General features: G+C 40.1%; 3 protein-coding genes across 3 annotated transcripts; all 3 read right to left on the bottom strand.

Annotated features, from left to right (window-relative positions):
* Window positions 1–278: 278 nt before the first annotated feature.
* LOC101773703 (UMP-CMP kinase 4) lies at window positions 279–4,145 on the bottom strand. Its single transcript, XM_004954050.4, has 10 exons — window positions 3,880–4,145; window positions 2,838–2,893; window positions 2,376–2,427; window positions 2,088–2,205; window positions 1,774–1,930; window positions 1,563–1,643; window positions 1,373–1,480; window positions 1,053–1,124; window positions 745–797; window positions 279–652 (listed from the first exon to the last, which is right to left on the bottom strand). The coding sequence occupies exons 2-9, from the start codon at window positions 2,877–2,879 to the stop codon at window positions 789–791; spliced, it is 639 nt and encodes a 212-aa protein (XP_004954107.1). The 5' UTR covers window positions 2,880–2,893; window positions 3,880–4,145; the 3' UTR covers window positions 279–652; window positions 745–788.
* An 886-nt stretch (window positions 4,146–5,031) lies between these two features.
* On the bottom strand, window positions 5,032–10,304 carry LOC101773291. Its single transcript, XM_004954048.3, has 14 exons — window positions 10,046–10,304; window positions 9,219–9,306; window positions 8,890–8,998; window positions 8,739–8,788; window positions 8,509–8,575; window positions 8,078–8,150; window positions 7,467–7,522; window positions 7,204–7,300; window positions 6,709–6,790; window positions 6,242–6,304; window positions 6,091–6,150; window positions 5,783–5,875; window positions 5,613–5,675; window positions 5,032–5,528 (listed from the first exon to the last, which is right to left on the bottom strand). The coding sequence occupies exons 1-14, from the start codon at window positions 10,111–10,113 to the stop codon at window positions 5,430–5,432; spliced, it is 1,068 nt and encodes a 355-aa protein (XP_004954105.1). The 5' UTR covers window positions 10,114–10,304; the 3' UTR covers window positions 5,032–5,429.
* A 281-nt stretch (window positions 10,305–10,585) lies between these two features.
* Window positions 10,586–20,033, bottom strand: LOC101772872 (isoleucine--tRNA ligase, chloroplastic/mitochondrial). The gene is made up of 22 exons (XM_004954047.3): window positions 19,840–20,033; window positions 19,577–19,736; window positions 18,816–18,970; window positions 18,634–18,735; window positions 18,486–18,555; window positions 18,223–18,335; window positions 17,937–18,005; window positions 17,667–17,774; window positions 16,963–17,107; window positions 16,263–16,494; window positions 15,878–16,164; window positions 15,651–15,787; window positions 15,043–15,190; window positions 14,480–14,611; window positions 13,795–13,923; window positions 13,376–13,503; window positions 13,144–13,308; window positions 12,841–12,966; window positions 12,282–12,355; window positions 11,911–12,160; window positions 11,237–11,416; window positions 10,586–11,160 (listed from the first exon to the last, which is right to left on the bottom strand). The coding sequence occupies exons 1-22, from the start codon at window positions 19,861–19,863 to the stop codon at window positions 10,918–10,920; spliced, it is 3,177 nt and encodes a 1,058-aa protein (XP_004954104.1). The 5' UTR covers window positions 19,864–20,033; the 3' UTR covers window positions 10,586–10,917.
* Between the last annotated feature and the right edge of the window lie 637 nt (window positions 20,034–20,670).

Genomic DNA, 20,670 nt, shown 5'->3' with positions numbered 1-20,670 from the left:
TCCAATCTTCTCACAAATGGTCCACGATGTTCTCGCCTCTGGAGGGAGAAAAAGATTGCCGCTTTGCCAGAACAACATATTGACCTCAGGAGAAGAACACAAATAAGCTATGCCTGTATACTACGATCACCTATACAGTCATATAGACTTTGGTGTTATGATTCATGAGATTCCGCAATATTTCCCACATGGGATGCAATATACAATTTTGCAAGTTGTATTACTCTTAACCAAATAAGCAGTATTCACATCAGATGCAATGTTACAAGGGCACCATGTTGCAAAGCGACCAAACAAAAATCCAGTGAAATGCTGTTCAAGAGATATTTGAAGGGCTACAAGAATAATCGTATCACTTATAAAAGAATATGACGGCAGTTTTACTTTCCGCAATGCCACATTGGTACAACAGGTGTGGGTGGGGAGAAGGTTTTCATGGTCCATCCATGCAGTAAATTACACATTGGTACAACAATATCCAAAGGATACACTGACGACAATAAAATGTTACTCTAGCAGGACCGCTGGGAATCAGATCTACTTATTGCTGGTAACAAATCGAATTGCCTACTGATATGCTGCTAGCTCACATGAGCCAAAACTTTTCTTCTATATTAAAGGGTTCATAATCACAAATATGTTTGTGAGGTGCCTGCAAAAGGTTATGAATATTACATGAGTATCTCGTGGCAGCAAGAACCTGATGAAATCATTTAGGTCAGGCACAATATAGAAGGTACCTACCTATGGCACCATGCATAACCTTTTAAGGTGTCCCTTGTATTGCTCTATTCAGCCTGATAGACAGGAAGACAATGTGATGAGTAAGTAGATTCATAGTATTTTAGTCACACAAACATAATGGAAAAATAAACTTTTGAAGGCAAAAATAATTTAATGCTTGTAGCTGTACACTCAAATATGGAAAACAACCTATTCAGCGCGATGCAAAAATAATGCAAGGCAAACATGAGACTACAAGACTAATCAGGAAATGCTAGTGCAAAAGAAACACACAATAACACAAAGAACAAGTGAGACCAATAATTTACCTTTGGCGCATATGGGGCAAAAATGGCTTTGACGTCTTCAAACACCTCAGGAATTGGTTTTGCAGCATCAATCTGTTAAAATAACAAGTTACTGTAGGTGCTAATGTGGACAAATTCCAAAAGAAAGGCCAGCAATTAATGGAAACTGGAGAATATAATTGTCATTAACTCAGCGGAAAACAAGATATATCTAAAATATCCTCCATATATTTATGCTGGCATGCATCTTATTGCTAGCTTTGTTTCTATTGTATAATACGACATCACACTATACACCAGAGTGCAATAGGAGTTTCCCTGACAAGATAATTCACCAATACCTTTTTAACCTTGTCCTTTGAGTTATAATGCTCTATGACAGGCAGACTTGATTCAACAAAAGTTTTGAACCTTTTCTTAATAGTCTCAATGTTATCATCAACTCTCCCCTGAAAACACAACGTGAAATATTGGAAACAATAATTTTGTGGCTAAAGGAAGAAAACACAATTGACTAATGATGAAGGAAACCTGATTGCGCCCCAAAAGACGTCTTTCCATCTCTTCCTCAGAACAGTCAAAGAATAGCACGAATGCAGGAGAAATTTTGGTCTGAAACATGAGAAAGAATTAATGGTCAACAAATCATTTATAAATACCTAAAAGAATGGAATCGTAGTCTCTTAAACTATCATGAGAACTAAATGCAAACAGATTTTGTGTATGAAAAACAGGGCCTTACAACGTTTTCAAATGCTGCACGATTCTCCTCGTTCCTTGGAAATCCATCGATCAGGAATTTGTCGTTTTCACTTTTTATCATTGCCTGCTGCAACAGCTTTATAGTTACCTCCGATGGAACAATCTTTCCCTCCTTTATCATGTTCTCAATCATGGTTCTGTGAAGCATCAAGAAGTACCATAGACAGAGAACACACAATTTTTTTAAAATGCAACTCAACAGGATTTATCCTTTTTTTTAAAAAAAAATCTCTTCAGAAGGAAAATGAAATAAAAGGTAAGAAATTGCTTCCTAATGGAGGGAAAAGAACATACCCGTTCTCAGAGCCAGATTTGATCTCTGCACGCAAAAGATCTCCAGCACTAAGATGGGTGAATCCAAAGTGCTCCACAATGTTAGCACACTGTGTGCCTTTTCCACTTCCAGGACCACCTATGTGTAAATTCTTGGTCAGATGCAAAGCAAAATCATCTATTTAAAGTGCATATAGTAGCCCCATATAATATATGGACTAATTTATAAGTTCAAAGCTCGTATAAGCTCATTCTCCTCTATGAGGTAGAATACAAATAACCAAACATTACTAAAGATAGAACACATACCTAGAACAAATACAACTGTAACTTTCTTGCCACCTAACATGTTCTCAGTCACCTGCACATTGACATTTCTTAGATGAACCATAGTTATGAATAATGAATAACGTGTTCACAGGTTTTATGAGATAGTTATGAATAATGAAAACATGATATGGAGGTGGATGCAATCTCTTGAAGCATGAATCAGACAGGAAAACAAGGCATACACACTAATGAAGCAAACTGATTCTAACATTTTAGTCATAACACTGCAAGGTTCAAGGGTGCCAACTGTTGATGTAATAGAAATTTGAAACTCAGAAAGGCCTGATTGTTAAACTAAATTGTTGAGCAACCTGAATTACATTTTGATGATGAAAAGGCAAGATGCTGAACATTCTCAATAAACCTAGTGCTTTTGCAGCAAAGTGAATCATCAAATAGATAGGGATCAGGAGCTTCAAATAAATGAGTAATGCAAAGTACCTCCTCAGCCACAACTGCTGGAGCATCCACAACTGTGCCCATAGCTCAAAGTTACCCTGCGGTATTCGATTATAATTGGTATTGTAGCTTCGTAAATAAAGGTACAAAACTTGCACATGCCAAACGCAAAAAGAAGAACCATAATATTAAAAGGGCAAAACAACCACTTTTATCTGTTGAGAAAGACAATGTTACATACTTGGGACACCTAATATCTATTAGGTTGTAAGGATAGGTCAGTTTCTACTGATTGCCTCATGTTTGCAGCATTAGAAGACAATCAGCTCAAAGATTGATTCCAATTCAAGCACAACCCATTCTATGGCATTCTATTGATGACCTGCAAACACTGCTAGTTTTTTTAAACTGAGAAAAATTATATACTTTTTTCTAATTATTCTGTAGGCACCTCAATGAAGGTGTCCTAGTCCTAGGTCGGATCCAACAATGTTCTATCCATACCAACAGATGCACTGATTCAAATCATTAACAATCAGAAGGTAACAATTATAAGCCGTAGCCTGATTCGAAATCTCCTGATCTCCTGGCACCAATTCTTTTTTATTATTTTGATTTGACAAACTCCCGCCAATAATCAGAAGATAACAATTATAAGTCGTAGCCTGATCCAAACTCCCCTGATCTCGTGGCACCAGTTGTTTTTGTGTTATTTTGATAAATTCCCGCCAACCAATAATCCGGCCGCAGCCTTACTAGGCGACAAAGATCACAACAGCAAGAGCACCTGACCCACCCTTTCCAGAAGTAGGAATATACAGGCCTTCCTATAGCTTCCCATTAGCGAAATCACCCCTAGATCCGGCTCCAAGCGCCCAATCTCAGGATCACTACTCATCAGATTTGCACCCTCTAAACCGCGAAATCAACTCATTCCAACGGAGATCCCCCTCCCCTCGCTCCCCGAACAACGCAAATCGCACCCCACAAACCGCCCAATCACAAAAAGTACAGATCAACCAACCAACGATCCATGTACAGAGAAGGTTGAACACCATAAGCATTAGGAGGGAAGGTGGCGTACCTTGCGGGAGGCGTGCGAGATCTGGGAGCGCGGGCGAGGGGAGGGGGGCGTGGAACGAATCTGCGCTAGTCGCTAGGTGCGTGGGCTTCGGGGCGGGAGAGACAGAGAGAGAGAGAGAGGTGGCCGTTATTAATACGCGCGCGCGCGGGTTTCCGGGTCCGGGTGGGCTGGCCGTGTGAGGATCCGGGAACGCGGCAACTGGTCGGTGGCGTGGTGGTGGTGACCGCCTGGCCTGACGACAGAGGCGTCGGTGGAGGGTGGAGCGGGAGGCGGGGCACGGCGAGGGGGAGTTTCGTCTTCGGGAACGGGAGAGGAAGGTGGGAAAGAAAAGAGACGCGTTCCGTGACACGTACGCTTGGAGGTAGGCCCATTTTGGGTAGATTTTTTCCCCGATATAAAAGTCCAGGCCAAATGTTTTCATATAATTTTATGCCGTCATTTCAATTTCGAGCCAGAGATATTGAATGTTATTGTGTCATTGTAACAAGTGCCAAACTTTTTTTTTTCGGAGGAAAAACGACTGCGATTTTAAGCATCAACCATACAAATTCATGGTATTCTTCCTGCAAAAAAAATCATGGTATTCTGCCAAATTTTAGGTATTTGTTGACTTGGTGCTCCCCTGCTCCTTTCGGCTTAAATTCCTTTGAAGTACCATAAGTTCATAACGAATTGGCGACATTATACTGCTCGAATTCTTGAGGACAGGGCTGCACTAGAGATTCTACAAACCACTTTCTTCCCATGAACTCCTTTAAGTAAACAGAAGGCTTGTGGTCACCATCACCTGCCCACAGATGGGACCTGACCAACATTATGTGATGTTCTAGCTCACAAATTAAAAGTCCATTAACGAAAAGACGGTAGGGGAATATTAGCTAAAGTATTCCCATGGACATTCGTTAGTTGCTGTAATGACCTATCAGTGTTAGCTTTACGCATCCACCTGTGTGGGAAATAACTCAACGAGAGAAGACACCGGCAAAGTATCCGTTCTCCCGGCACCAAAGCTGTAACCACATGCCACAGAGAGCGCGACTGCACCCGGAGATTCCTCTGGAATCGAATTGTCCGTGGTAACTTCTGTCCGAACATACGGTCAGCATCATCTCAGCACCATGGGCAATCAAAGACGACCACATAACAACTCAGTCAGTGCAAATCCATCGTTGTCGCAGGATTCATTAATTGGAGCAACACAACCACATAACAACTCAGCAGTCTTTAACCGCAGGAATACCATAGTCTACATATTCAAATCTGTGAAGACCTGTACATCAAACTATGCATATTCTACAAATCACAAGAGTTCCTTTTTTTTTTCCATAACCCTGATGCATATGCATCGTCGGACAGTCACGTGCCCATCTCGTAATCAGTTTCAATTCGTTCCACTGAATCCAGATCGAGTTGCTCTTCTATCAAAAACTTGTGTTGATCGTCTGGAATTCTAGCATCCCATGAGATGATTACCTTAGTCAATTGTCTCGGTAAAATTCTGGAACTATCTAAAATATACCAAAGATGTACATGTTCCTAAAAAGGGGAAATCAGGCCTCCTGCTCTTTGTACAAATGGCCTCTAAACTTTGCAATGTTCTTCCGCAATTCAACATTTGACACTCGCTCTGCCTCCAAGGCTCGTTCGAGCTGTCACGCACTCAAAAGATATAATAATGAGGAAGAAGTTTATAATTCTATAATACAAACCACAGAGCATTTCACCAAGAGTACCTTTGCTGCTCGAGCACTCCATTCACCAAGAATAGCTCTAAGTCTATCATTTTCTTCAACATACTGCATTTAACATGTTCGTAAAGTAATCAATGCTTTGCAAGCAAATAAGAGAAAACCCAAATCTGTCAGCACTCTATGGTAGATCACTTGATTGGTAAACAACATACCTGGTTGTTGCTCACACGAATACGCTGGATCTCTGTCTCTTTTTCATCAATCAAACCACGGGCAAGTTGAAGCTCGGAATGCACTTGATTCATCTGCACATTTAGTCAGTGTGGAATTACTTCTATTAACAATTTCCGATCTTTACATTCAGCATCTACAGTCATCTAAGTCAAGATCATTTTCAACTTTTCACTAGAAAGAATTAACCAAACATGTCAACAGGTGCATCTATTGCATGGTATCCATGTAAGTTATACTTTATGAGGCATGTATAACATGACAATAGAACTTCAGTAAACATAGTTACCTCAGCGGTAAGTGCTCGAAGTTCTTGATCACGAGATGCTAAAAGATGGGCAAGATCAACCTAAAGATTAGAAGACAATCAATCATTTAATTAACTGCTAGTTGCTTAGATGCATCATGCAGAATATTATGCACATGCACAAAGAGAGAACCTGAGGAGTGGTCCCAGCATCGGTTCTCTGGTATTTGCTTAAGCATTCTTGCAAGCGAAGGACCTTACGAGAAAAGAAACAAATTGTCAATCAATAAAAGGATTCAGAGCCTCCTGTATTAGCAATTTAATGTAAGAATACAGGCTTAACTCCTTGCTCTAGAAAAGAAATATTATGAAAGCTGTACTCTTGTGTATTATAAAAATGCTTACAAACTATTTTGACCTTAAGAGTATTAATAAATTGACTATAACAGCCTTCATCATGGTGCCCCTTTACAATAAAATACTAACACTGCTATTCTGGTGCTTATCTTGCCTACAGAGTTAAATAATATGCATGCCTAAATAGTATTTTTGCAATGGGCATGTGAGCAGCTAATGCATGTATGCAGGTTCGTGCTTATCTGGAATAGAAAATTAATAAGTATACAAAAATTAACTATTTTGCATAAAACTTCCACGTACCTCCTCACTCAGATAATGAATATTCTCCCTTTGGTACTGAAGTAATGCCATCTGCTGATCAGAAAGGCGGGCATCATAATATCTGGAGAGAAAAAAAATACTTCAGCTAAACATTCTCTATCACACCATGTTAAGAGAACTACTAAAAAGTACATGCTTATGACTGTGACACTTTTGGAAACACATATTCATTTACCCTGTGGGACATGGGTTGAAGATCATTTCAAATAATTCTAATGGACATGGCTATGTGGATTCAAGATTAGCCTTCTAATGGACATTGCAGTATGTTAAGAGAACTACTCAAACACATGTTTGTTTTCCCTCCTAGACATTACTCCAATGTTAGAAAATAAACCGCAAAGCGCATAAATAGGGTGTTCCTTGTGTGTGCAGAGAGAAGAGTAAGTTTGGCATTATAAAATGTTCAAATATAGAAGCTTGTGTGATCACATGAAAAGACTATTATAGTTGTTGTGCCTATTGCAATTGTACCTTCGATCTTCAAAAGTATTAGATGGCTGAAGTGCAGAATATAATGACCGCAAAATATCAGGCTGACCATCCAAAGAATTGTATCTGTGGATATGCCCTGCAAAAGGAACCAAGCAGAAATATGCCACAGATCTTACAAAAATCATCTAGGACTCAAAGCATGCATTTTTAAGGTCAAAAAACACATAACACATATATACCAGTAACTACAACAGAACAAGTTAAGCAACCGTGTATTCCTGAATACAAATAACTCAACTCACATAAGTATAGGCCCATAAAACATCCAGTACACGTGACTTCAACAACAATGGCAATCCTGCATTAGAGCAAGAGAAAGTTTTAAAGATGGAAAGTACAATATTCTAGAAAATACACAGAAAATCATGCAATGCACACAAGTCAATATAATTATAGAAACATACTCGTTGTCTCGTTACAAGGTTTTGAGGTTGTTAAGTTCATGCAACAATCCACCTACTGACTATGGATGAGCAGGGAAAGATTATAGGAAACAAGCAAGATGGGAACCCATTATTTGCCTATAGATGAAGTTTCCAAGCATAAGCACTTGGCCTCCAGTTGCCTTGTACTTTATACTTGAAGGTTTAGTGTCGCATATATATCACAGTTCACAGGTCATGTAATTTGGCTTATGTGACACAAGCATATAACATTACACAGAACATCATCGGAATCAACTGAAACTTCACAATTCAAACAATAACAATAGAGGTACTAAAACATTATCTTAAGAAATAAGAAGGCGTTCTCTATGTACTCCCCGGTAACTCTGTCCATTTGTTCTACTTTGTAGAGTAATACATAGACAAATCAGTAGTTTATTAATGCTCGATGAGATTGCAAAGTGCACCTCAGCAGCAGCAAAACTGATAGTATGTGTACAAGAGGTTGCCAGACCATGATTAAGAGCATCAAGGCAGTCCCTGCAAAAATAGATACCATTACTATTGGTCATTTTAACTGACAGGTAACTAGTGTGAAAATCAAAACAGAAATGAATAATAGCTTTTTTTCTGTTAGTATGAATCTGTACTCCTAAAAGGTCCTTAAATGAGTAGCAGCAAGATAAAACTTAGAAACACACCATATATGCATAATCCATATTACGTTCTCCAGGGATCAAACCAATAAGTGAAAAATGATTGATGAAGCAGATCATCTCATCAACAAAAGGAAGTGGCAGCTAACAAAGTGACTGGTGTTTGTAATAAGTAAAACAAAATAATGATAATCACCACTAGGCAATCGCATAGATTTGTCTGGTAATGCTCAATTGCTCACCACAAGCAATAGTAGCAAATGGAAGTCGAGCAATCCGCTTCAGTTTCTGGCTAAACTCATAATAACCCTGCATGTAAAAAGTAGAACACATTAGTTAATCTGCAAAGTATAGTCTTCGCTGAAATGCATATACTAAGTCTGATAAAATCAGTTACTACATGAATGTATCGCCCCATCATGAGATACGATGAAACAAAACAAAATAAAACCATTGTTTTGAGTGCTAATACCTGCAATCTCACTTTCCTGACCTGGTGAACCCAGTACTGTTGAAAAATGCCTGCATCAAATTTCATGTGAGGCATTGTTCACAGCCAGAAACATATTGTGAAACAAATAAATAGTTGACAGAATACCCAAAAGAAGCAGAAGTAGAAAAACCTGTAAGAACTAGAAGGATAACATTGGAGCTGCATAACAATGGAGAGATCATGTCCGGTGCAAAGAGAAATATCCATGGAGCTGAAATGGCAACAGCAGCAAAACCTACCTATAGAAATATAAATAAAATGAAGTTATCATAAAATTGAGAAAGGAGCAAAGCAATGTCTTGTTAACCAATGACAGTCATTGGGACAAATGGAATGTAAGGACTACAAAATGCACAATGTTTTGGTTATGTTGGATAATTCATGAAATAGAATCTTTACCTAAGGTGGTCTTTTGTTAGGCGCCATATAACATGGCGAAATCAAGAAATTTCCACTTACCAACAAAATACAGTACAAGGTGCCACCAACTATGCTTCTAGGCTCCCGATGACCAGACAGGGGGGCTTCATGTAGTAGATCAATAAACCTAGATAACAGAAGGATTACACATACAGAAGAATGATAAAAACACAGAATCACCAAAACAGAGTTAGATTAGTATCACAAAATGATTAAAAAACAGTGCAGCACTGCTTTTTAAGGCCAGCTTATTCATTTTACTTCAACTCAACTTTAGCAAGTATATTCATTAGTACAGAAAATTCGGTTAGTGAATATCTCTTCTCATATACCGTAGTAAAAAAAATGGCCAAAAACCGAAAAGATTTTCAAAATGTGAACAAACTAAAGCCCTGCACAAGCACCAAATAATCACACAGCAGCATACCAGCAGAAATTCAGATTTAGAACATTAATCCCTTGCCTTCTTTCACATTATAAAGTTAACCTGACAGAATGTAGCCGAGCATCCAAAATACACTAAACACAATTACACAAGCAGACACAGTTCATCCTAGTAATAACTGCAAATCCCAAGGGCAATCCGCTTCTCCGATCCCATGTACACCACATTCCTACGGAATTCCGCAACCCATCGCGGGAGCACGCGGCATAAACACGCCAAAACCCCAACTAGCGACCAACCTCCGATCCACTCGAGCGCAAAGGCCATACAGCATCACGAAACCTAATCACCTACGAACTGGACCAAAATTGTTCTACCATTTGCCGCGGGCTTCAGATCAAGCATCAGCAAACTGCAAACGCACAACCCAACGTCGAGCAGCATGCCTACTAAGACCTAGAAATCAGGCCAGCAGACTCACAGAGCGTCCTCCTCGGAGGTTGGTGCCGCCGCGGAGGTGGATGCCGCGCCGCCCCGCTCGTGCGGCATCGCCTCCCCCGCTGCCGGCGCCACAGGGGAGACCTTGCAGGCCTCGCCTCCGCGCTCTCTACCTCGCCCTCCTCCAACTTTCGGATCCGAAGGGCAGATGGCGTTAGGCTCAGCTCGCAACTCTGGTGTGTTTTACAACGCGTCGGGTGAATTGGAATTGACCTGCGCGACCGGTAACTTCCGTTTTCATTCGACTTTGCCCCGCCGTGGAGGAAGACGACGACGCGGCGCGGTGGGATGGGGTGGGATGTTATGAATGACCCCACCCATAAGATTCCGTTCAAGTGAGTCTGCAGGTGGGTCCCCCTCCCACTTTGTATGTTTGGCATTTCCATCAGTCCATCAGCAGCGATTAACAGAATGTAGTAAAAAAAGAACCAGCAGGAAATCATTTGCTTATGCTCATCTAAAAAATGAGAGATGAGCGTATGCAAATGATTTGAGCTGTGTTTTCAACCCAGAATGCACGTGGTACGCTTTTCCAAAATTGATTTACAGTCAAGAGTTTCATGTGGAGTAGGAATACGAGTATAGGAAGCGGGGAAGGTGAGCATGGCCCAAGCTCCAAACAATAATTGTCAACTATGCACAACAAATTTGAGAATCTAAAGTACAACTTGTTACAGGCAAAATTTGAGGTTCGAACTGAAGTTCCAGAACAACCCATTCCTCAACGTCTTTTCCTCGCTTTCCTCCAATAGATTAAAGAAGTGTAGTTTCTTTCAAGTTCATGAATTCCACCAATAATCTTTTAAATGGAGTCAAAGATGGTTCGATCAGGGTACGGCTAACATCCCTCAAGACTCAACTGACAGCTGCGGCAGCAGGTTGTGGCTGCAAATCAATGACACCATAACACCGTGCGCACAGAGTAGGATGGTCACGGAAAGATCCAACGTCCCGGGTGTAGTTCCAGCACCTCTCACATTTTGAACCATCTGCACGAGTCACGCCAATCCATATGTCTCCAGTGCGTGGGTCACTGAACTTTCCTATGTAAGATACAGATGATGCAGTTTCTTCACTAAGGGTTGGGAGAACCTCCACCTGCAGATAGAAGGAAATGTTAAGCACCTTACGTGGAGGCAGAGGAAGATGGTTCTTTTGAAAAGCATGTTTTTACCTGAGATGTGATGAACAGGCGATGCAGAGCGTCTGCATCATTAGATGCGGAAGATAGCTCCTGTAGTTTAATTGCTGTATCTGAACTTCCTGCATGGAGATACACCTTCGCATCTAAGCTAGAACCTATCAACTTTCCTGTGCGAGCATTCTCCAAAATTTTGTTGATCTCTGACCTCAACTGTGATAATAATTTTACATAAGGAATCAATTCTGATGATATAAACCCAAGTGCACCACCAAAATATACTAAAAATGGTAATCATGAAATCAACTAATCAAGAGGGGTGGCCCTTTTCCTTTTTCTCTCTTAATACAAAGATGTGCAGCTCTCCTGCGTGTTCGAGAGAGAAAAAAAAAGAGGGGCGCCCACCTAGCTAGCGCGCTATCAGAAACTTTAGCAGAAACGCTGGCATTTCACATAACAAGTGGTTTATTATGATCCAATCAATTTTTTCTTTGTTAAGGTTAAATGTTCAAAGTTATGCCTTTTTGACATGTCTAGTTATGCCTTTTTGTTTAACCTATAGGAAGTACAGATTCCTACCAGTATAGACTGTGAAGCCATTTAACATGCACCATTTTCGTGAAAATACAATATAGCCTCTTCTTTCTTTCTGTTCATTGAGGGCAAAGCAATGAACACACCAAAATGATGCAAATAAAATTGCATACCTCAAGGATAATGCCCAGGAAATCAACATCATCCTTCGCGACTGAGAGCCATTCTTCATTCTTTTCTGGCCATTTTAGGTCAAAAACAAACTTTGCGAGGGATCCATCCTCCAAGGTGTATTGAAAAGGTAGGTTCTGCCAGATATCCTCAGCTAAGTGAGGCATTATCGGGGCAATGGCCCTAACAAGGTAGAGCAGATGTGCTGTGAGGACAGTCTGACAACTTTTCCTTGTGAAGCTAGCTCGGCCTCTGATAAGAAGACAGAATTACACATCAGATTGTGAATCCGAATCATCCAATGACAATGGATAAAATTTTGATCTAATAAAACAAAATCAGATGATGAATAAATATGAAATAAAAGCCATACCCAACATAAAGCCGATCCTTTGCAACATCCAAATAGAAATTGGACAAACCAACAATAGCAAATCTTTGAAGCATCTGAAATATAAAGGAAAATAAATCAGTAATATAAAGCATAAAACATATGTAAATTAGACTAGCTATATTAATTCAGTGTGTGCTAATTCCCAGCAAACACACAACATAGTACAATCATGTCATGTGCTTATGATTTGAGTATATGCCAAGAAAATGGAGAAAGCTACACAAAAACAAGATTAAAAAGGCCAGGGAGTTATTGAACAACATCTTGCTGCTTCCAAGCAAAAACTCTATTTGTTGGCCTTCTCACCAAGAAAGAAGTAATATCTGATCAAAAGTGTACTTTGTGTTTAGAAGAACTGCAGAAAGATGGCCCGTTGACAATAAACCAGATGAAACTCTGTCCCAGACACAGACTGCATGCATGAGAATGCACATGCACTCGGACACAGTGTAAGATTCAAAGAAAGAAAAGAAAAGGGAGAATGGAAAATAAATCAATGATGTGAAATCGAGACAGACAAGCAAAAATGTAGACATACCTGATATACTTTATAGAATTGGTAATTTTCATAACCATCCTTCATGGAAGCCACAACTGTTTCCAGTTGGAAAAGTGCGTACTTGTCAATTTTTGGTAGATCATTATAGGGTACCGAATTATCCGGCTATAACAAGAAACATATAGAAAAAGATGATTAAGATTATAGGAAAAGAGAAATTAAGGAGGTAAAAGAAACAAAAGGAAAGGCAAAAGTGATGGTTAAGGAATACTAATCAAAAGGACAGTTTAGAATATCATCAGTTAACAAAACAAAGACATATGTTTGACCACATGGACATACATTCCAATCGTGAAGATTTGACAACAGAAATCGCATCGTGCCTCGTAGTTTTCTATACATGTCAGACATCTGGCGCAAGATTTGTTGACCAATCAACACATCACCAGTGTAATCAACACTTGAAACCCATAGACGGAGAACATCTGCTCCATAGGTAGGTTCTTCCTGCACAAGACCAGTGAGCATTTCATTCTGCAAAACTAAAAGGAAACAAGTTCTTTTCCTAACATACCTTTTGGTTTTTGCCACCAACAATTAATTTCTCTGGATCCACTACATTACCAATAGATTTGCTCATTTTGAAACCCTTTTCATCCAGTACAAATCCATGTGTAATAACATTGGAGTATGGAGCCTTCCCTGTTTTCACATGGAAAAATGAAGAATAATTCAGACAGTGGAAATATAGATGGAAAAAATAGTTAGAGAAAAAGGCATTTATTCTTTCACACAACAGACATATCATAGAAAATCAAACAATACAAGGATGGCAGCCTTTGCACCCTTTTGCATAGAAAAATGTTAAAAGATGCTACACCATAAAATTGAACCTGCATAGAAAGTGTCTCTAGGATAAGATACAACCATGGAGGAATCACGAAACAATAACAAAAAGATATAATAGACAATAACCTTGACAATGAAAAATACCTGTAGTAGCAATGCTAGTCAACAATGAGCTCTGGAACCATCCACGATGTTGATCTGAACCTTCAAGATAAATATCTGCAGGAAATTTAAGACCATCCCTTTTTGCTAAAACAGCTGCCCATGAAGAGCCTGAATCAAGAAAGAAAAGATAAGGATATAAAAAACCATGCCTGATGAGAGAAGATTGCATAATTCAGAGAAATTGATGCAGTAAAAAGTAAAAAAGCAGCATCAGCTCAATGCAAAAGATGGTAACATGACTTTGGCACTTCAGCTCAATTTTCAGGATATAGTAAAAGGGATAGATACCAAGATTCAAGCCAAAGAACAGGAAAAAAAACCCTCCATTTTTTGTATTCCGTGTTTCAGAATTTATGCAACCAAATTTTCCACAATTTGACCAATGATCAATATGTTTATCAAAATTGGACATATAGAAACTATATTACTAAACAACCACTAAAATTACTTCCATTACATTATCGTGTGATCATAAATCTTGACATGTAGAGTTACAAAAAAGTAAAGGTCAAACTCACAACTTGAAGACCATAAAATTTAATAGCATTACACGGAAGAAGAAGAAAAGGGACAGCACAAGTACACATTTCCTCAATGAAATTAATTTTATCCATTTGAAAACATCAATCACTTCAGTGGAGGAACAATAAAGACAGAATGCTACCAGAGTCAAACCAAACATCCATTGTATCAGTTCCCTTGCGATATTCAGATGCTTTGTCCCGATATTTATCTGGAAGAAGTTCCTCAGTTGTCATATACCACCATGCATCACTACCTTTCTTTGACACAATAGCTGCACAACACGGAAAATATTTTTATTCGCAGGCACATTTATGTGATTTTAAATACAAGCACAGGTAAATAACCCATAATTCTTTCCCAACAGAACAAGAGTATATCCAGAACTATATAAGCCTGAAAAACAGAATCATTCATTGTTTTGTTTCTATAATAATGTAGAGAACTACAATCTCACAGCCTTCAGCCCGCAAAAACCTGAACTTCTAAGGATAAAGCAAAATGCATATGAAAAGACTGAAAGATAACACAATTCAGTTAATATTTTGCTAACTATAAAACTCTTGTTTATAGGGTCTAAAACTTGGTACCCTCCAGGGACACCAGCAAATAAGACATTTTAGGTGTGCAACTACTTGGCTGTGATGATGTTTCAACCACAATGGAAAGCTAACAAAGAAATGCAAGAAATAGACAGAGATATACACTTGATATGTTCAATAGTTTCTTCGGTTATAAGAGGTTCCTTTGAGTCCACATGGTAAAAAACTGGAATAGGAACACCCCAAGTTCTCTGCCGTGAAATACACCAATCAGAACGGCTGGAGGTCATGGCAACAATCCTGTTTTCTGCCTGGGAATGTCAAAACAAAGTCATGAAACATGACCTCCTAACCAAAAAATCAGGCTGGAGCATTTCATAATTGCAGATTGGCATGGAACATAAATATCAAGACGGTTTAAAACGGAAATATAACTCAAACATATTACATTGTTCCAAAAATGAAATTATTTGATCACAGACTACTAAATATATGGGATCAAACAATCACTTGCACTCAAAAGAAATATTCAAGACCAGATTAGTGTAGATTACTTTAATCCTCTTCTCCAGTATACAAGAAATATGCAAGAAATGAACATGCAAAACACTTCTGACAGCTAGTATCCTACCAAGTATAGTCCCTAACAAGCAGCTTATATAAGTACAAATTGAGAAGTTAGTGAAACAATAAACCAAGGAAAATAATCACAGGATCTGGATCAAACATAAACTGCCAACTTTTTTTTTTAAAAAAACTAAACTTAAATACCTGAGAAGGAACCCAAGTTACTTGTCTGATTGCATCCATTGCAGCATTACGAAAACCATCCACAGATGCAAACCACTGTTCAGTTGCTCGGAATATAGTTGGTTCTTTAGATCTCCAGTCATAGGGGTACTTGTGTTCTGACAAATAAGGGAAACAGTACTCGGTCAAATTTCTATGATAAAAACAGAAACAAAAGTACATGGAGGCTTTTATCAAGTTATACTAACTGTAAGGCTCTTCTAAAATGAGTGAACATTGTTCATCCAGATACTTCACAACTGCAGCATTGCCAGCTCCCAGGACAGACAAACCACCGAACTGTCCAGCTTCAGCAGTGAAGTTTCCTTCATCATCCACGGGAGAAATAATAGGAAGCCCATATTTCAAACCTGTTATATAGTCTTCCTGGCCATGGCCGGGGGCAGTATGAACAAGGCCAGTTCCGGATTCAGTTGTAATGTAATCTCCTCCAAGAACAACAGAACATTCATTGCCATTCACAGGATGGACATACCTGAAGGCACCAAGCATAGCATGAAATAAGCACATATATAGTTCAAACAAAAGCTCAGCAACCAATATGAAGTGAGAGGTGCAGCACAACAAACGAACCTGCTGTGCTCCAAGGCAGATCCAGGAAATGATTTATGCACTACAAGCTTCACACCCCATTTGGACTCCAGAGTTGTGACAAGATCAGAAGCCACAATAACAAACAATTTTCCCTTTTCAGCGCTCAATATACTCCCAACTTTTCTTTGTTTACCACCAGATGTTGACTCACTTATGGGTACAGAATGTACCTCAGCTACTGCGTAAGCAAGCTCAGGGTTCACAGCAACAGCTGGTGAAGGAAGGTAGAGACAATTTTAGACAAGTTGGGAGTATAACATTTAATCAAAAGAATTTAGCAGATGACAAGTTAGCATAAACAGGCAGAATCTAACTGCAACATAGAATCATATTTGCGAGTTCCCATGCATTTTGCTTTCATCTGATTTATTCATCTTTGTGTTTACTAGACCAAATTGTAGATAGGGAGATTCTTTATTGAACTGAACTAGAACAAAATTCACATAGGGCAAAAAATTAAGCAGTTAAGAGCTATTACAGTTACTCCTTTTATAGTCAAATATCGTCATTTATCCATATACAAATACATGCATGTTGAAAATTAGAAATCAATACGCTACTGTCCTACCACTAAGTTTAAATTTTAGAAATAATTTGAGTTATCTCTCATGAGATCTTATTTAAAGGTGACTCACTGGATGTTTCCCTATACAATAAAGCAAACAAGGCATCACCTCACCAGCATTAGCCGGAATTGTCCATGGAGTGGTGGTCCATATGACCAAAGATACATTTGGAAGAAATTCGTCCAGCATCCCAGATTTAGATGGATTGGTAATCTTGAATGCAGCATATATGCTTCTGGAAATGTGGTTTTCGGAATACTGGAGAGGATAAAGGGGGCATACATGAGGAAGCGAAAACAATGGATAGATTTACCAACATTGCACATGTACATATGTACCCCAAGCATATCAAATATACAACAAGAAAAGAATGCTTAGGTTAGTTTTCATTTTATCCACAAACAAGAGACAATGCAGATTTAGGATGTAATTGGAAGAGGGCAGTTAGAATTGTAACTAATATGAATCCGAAATCCTCCTATTCCTATCCAAGCAAGCCCTTAATATTTTAGATTTCACAGTGCCTCTACTAATCAAATGTCTCTTGTCTATACAATTTAAACAGAGCTATGCGACAACTTCAATGTTCTGTTTCCTTGCTTTAAACAACTGTTGCCAGAAATATCCACCCTCAAGATGCATAATTATAATGATAGAATCAGAACTATAAGCACTTTCCTACATATTTGACAAACTATAATGGTGTATTTCAAATCTAATTGTACCTTTAGTTCAGCTTTGGCATAATGATAGAATCGGAACTATTAAGCACTTTCCTACATATTTGATAAACTACAATGGTGTATATCAAGCATACCTCAAGTTCAGCTTCTGCCAAAGCTGTACGTGATGAAGGACTCCAATGGACGGGCTTTCGTCCTCTATAGATATATCCTTTCATAACCATTTGACCAAACACTTCCAACTAGCATAGAAAATGGATAAGAAAATGCAACTACTTGGTTCAGATTGGAATGAAACATATTCATCGTCAGAACAAATCTTCAAGTTCTCATTTATGTGAAATACACAATATTGCATATTTATTACTGACATATTTTCTAAAAGCAGGTAGCAGAAAGAAAACCTGAGCAGCTTCATATTCTGGTGACAGAGTTAGGTAAGGATTGTCCCAATCAGCCCATATGCCATACCGCTGCCAAAACAAAAGAATTTATTAGTCAATACAAGATTTTTTTTTAAAAAAAAAGAGGCTGAAAAATTGAAAGGCTTGCGGCAATTAACAGGACAAGAGCAACAACATGAATTCTGTTTAGAAAGCTGCAAACACGCCATAAAATATCATCAACACAGATAATAGCAAATTGTCACCAGTTGGATCAACATGCCATCACAAAGGATGAAAGGATTACCTTGAAAGATTTCATTTGTGCATCGACTGTTGCTTTAGCAAATTTTGCAGCTTTTTGCCTTAATTTTATGGGTGTAAGAGCAGCAAGAGTTTCCTTATCCATTGACTTCAAAACTGCATAAAATAATTAGCAATCATCCTGGTCAGTCTTGTGTATGCATACAAATTTGTAGCAGTTACCCCACCAATCTGATATATGATCATAGCCATATGAAATTACAGAAACTTGAGCATTTCCATAGACTTTTCTATAAATGAACTCGCCTTTTAGTTCTATTGGAAGGCCGTGGCAATCCCACCCAGGAACAAAAGACACTTTATGATTCTGTAGCAGCTGTGCAAAGAAGAGTGCATAAGCAAAGCATGATTCTGAAACATTAACCTACAGCAACAGTAATATGAACAGCAGTACCTTGTAGCGATTTATAATATCTTTGAGGATTTTATTGAGCGCATGGCCCATATGAAGGTCGCCATTAGCATAAGGAGGGCCATCATGGAGAACAAATGTAGTCTAATCATTGAGCCAAACCAACTAAGTCAGGTAAACATATCCATTTGAATATTTCATATATACTTGAAGTAAAAACTCACCCCAGTGTTCCTTTCAGAGACCCTTTTCAGAACCTGATTCTCCTCCCATAATTTCTGGAGCTCTGGTTCCCTTACAACAGAATTCGCTCTCAACCCAAATGTTGTTTTTGGGAGATCCACTGTGTGCTTGTATTTTCCATCCTCTTGCTTTGCACCTACCAAGAGCAAACAAGCCGAACTTAATTACTACTACTTTGTTTCTGAAACTGGAAGCAGGACTGATTGCAAAAGTGGAGCTCAAACTATCAAATATCAACCAACTGCTTATTTTTATTCGAAAGAAGTTAGATCAAGCTCATAGGCATAACCAAGCAACAAAACACGGAAATATTGTGATGAAAGCCAAGGCAGAGGGAGCTTAAATTAAAACGTAGCAGTAGACCAGTAGTCTACTATCAAAAACTCATCATGAGTAACATGCATAGCCACTCCACATAAACAAAGCCGTGCTAGTTGCAAAAGTTGCCACAATTATAACACGTTTCAATTTAGACAAACCAGATTGAGCTTAAGCTGCAGGCACTAGTCATATTTGTAATCGCACACATCGCAATGTGGCCACCAATCCCAGTTCTCTAGACCAAATCCTAATCTCAAGTCCCCAACCCCTAAATTCTGCTACTCCACCTGCAAAATTCAAGCACCACGATACCAGGACAAACGGCCATACATTCCTCAACCAAAGCCCTCACCAAACAAAGCACCATCCAAACACCAATGGCAGAACAACAACAGGCGAGTTAGCGAGAGGCGATCCTCACCCTGCTCAGCCTTCTTCGCCGCCATGACGGGCCCCCTGGACCTCCGCTTCGAGATCGACGCGGCGGCGAGCCCGCCGCTCGACTCGGTGCAGAGCGGATGCGACCACGGCGGTGCTGCCAGCCTGCGTAGCGGGAACCGGCACCGCTGCGAGGAGAAGACCTGCGAGAGACGAGGAGGGAGAGCCTAATGAATACGTGAAGTCAAAGCCTCTAGAAGGTTCTAGAATGGAAGGGGTGGGCGCGGCCGTGCGGCGGACGCTTACGCGGCAGCATGAGGCGGCGTCCATTCGGCGCCCGCCGCGAGCGCGGGGGAGCGGAGTGGAGAAGACGGAGGAGGGGAGGTGGGTCCCGCCCGGTCAGCGGCGAGGGGGTTTTATGCGGAGCGCAGGAGGGAGGTGGCCACCGGCCAACGGGGGATAAGGGGATTGCCGAGGGAGACGAGGGTGGCCGGAGAAGAAGGGAGGGGGGCGGGAGCGGAGCGGAGCCGCGGAGGCGGAGGCCTGCACGCCGTAGCGCTGGCCCACCGGCAGTGAGGCTGCCTAGTGGGGCCGGTTGTCATCTCGTCCGGGGAGGGGCCCGTTGTCCAGTGAGGAGGAAACCCTCACGGCTGGCCTGCGAACACTTGTCGAATCCGTACCCAGGCTTCCGGGTTCCGGCTAATGGGCCTAACCGGTGAACCTGTCCGGCCGGCTTATTGGGCTGCCGAAATTGGATTCGAAAGCGTGAGTTTGTGGGCTTATTGGGCTGTGCGATGATGATGAATGGGCTGCTGTGCGGGCGGTGTGGGAGGTGGGTTGGGCTGTTAGCGCGGTCTCTCTTCCCCCCGGCCCGGGTCGTCGACGACAGTTGGGCTGCTGCGAGTGTTTACGTTTTGGGGACATTTCGAACGTTGCGAGCTCGTGTTTTCCTTTTGGTTTTTACAGCAAAGATTGAAAAGCTTCACCTATCTTTCAAAAAAAGAAAAGCTTCACCTGGTTGGAAAAGGTATCTACAGATTTCCCCATTCTTATTAGCGGTTGCGGGTACAATGTAACTCCAAAGGGATTGCTTTGAGATTGTCACATCCCGTACTTGTCGATAAAGAATGTGTAAAT

The sequence above is a fragment of the Setaria italica genome, chromosome I, assembly GCF_000263155.2.
Source record: "Setaria italica strain Yugu1 chromosome I, Setaria_italica_v2.0, whole genome shotgun sequence".
Taxonomy (NCBI): Eukaryota; Viridiplantae; Streptophyta; class Magnoliopsida; order Poales; family Poaceae; genus Setaria; species Setaria italica.
The sequence above is the reverse complement of the archived record's forward strand: the minus strand, read 5'-3'. Positions and strand labels throughout refer to the sequence as shown.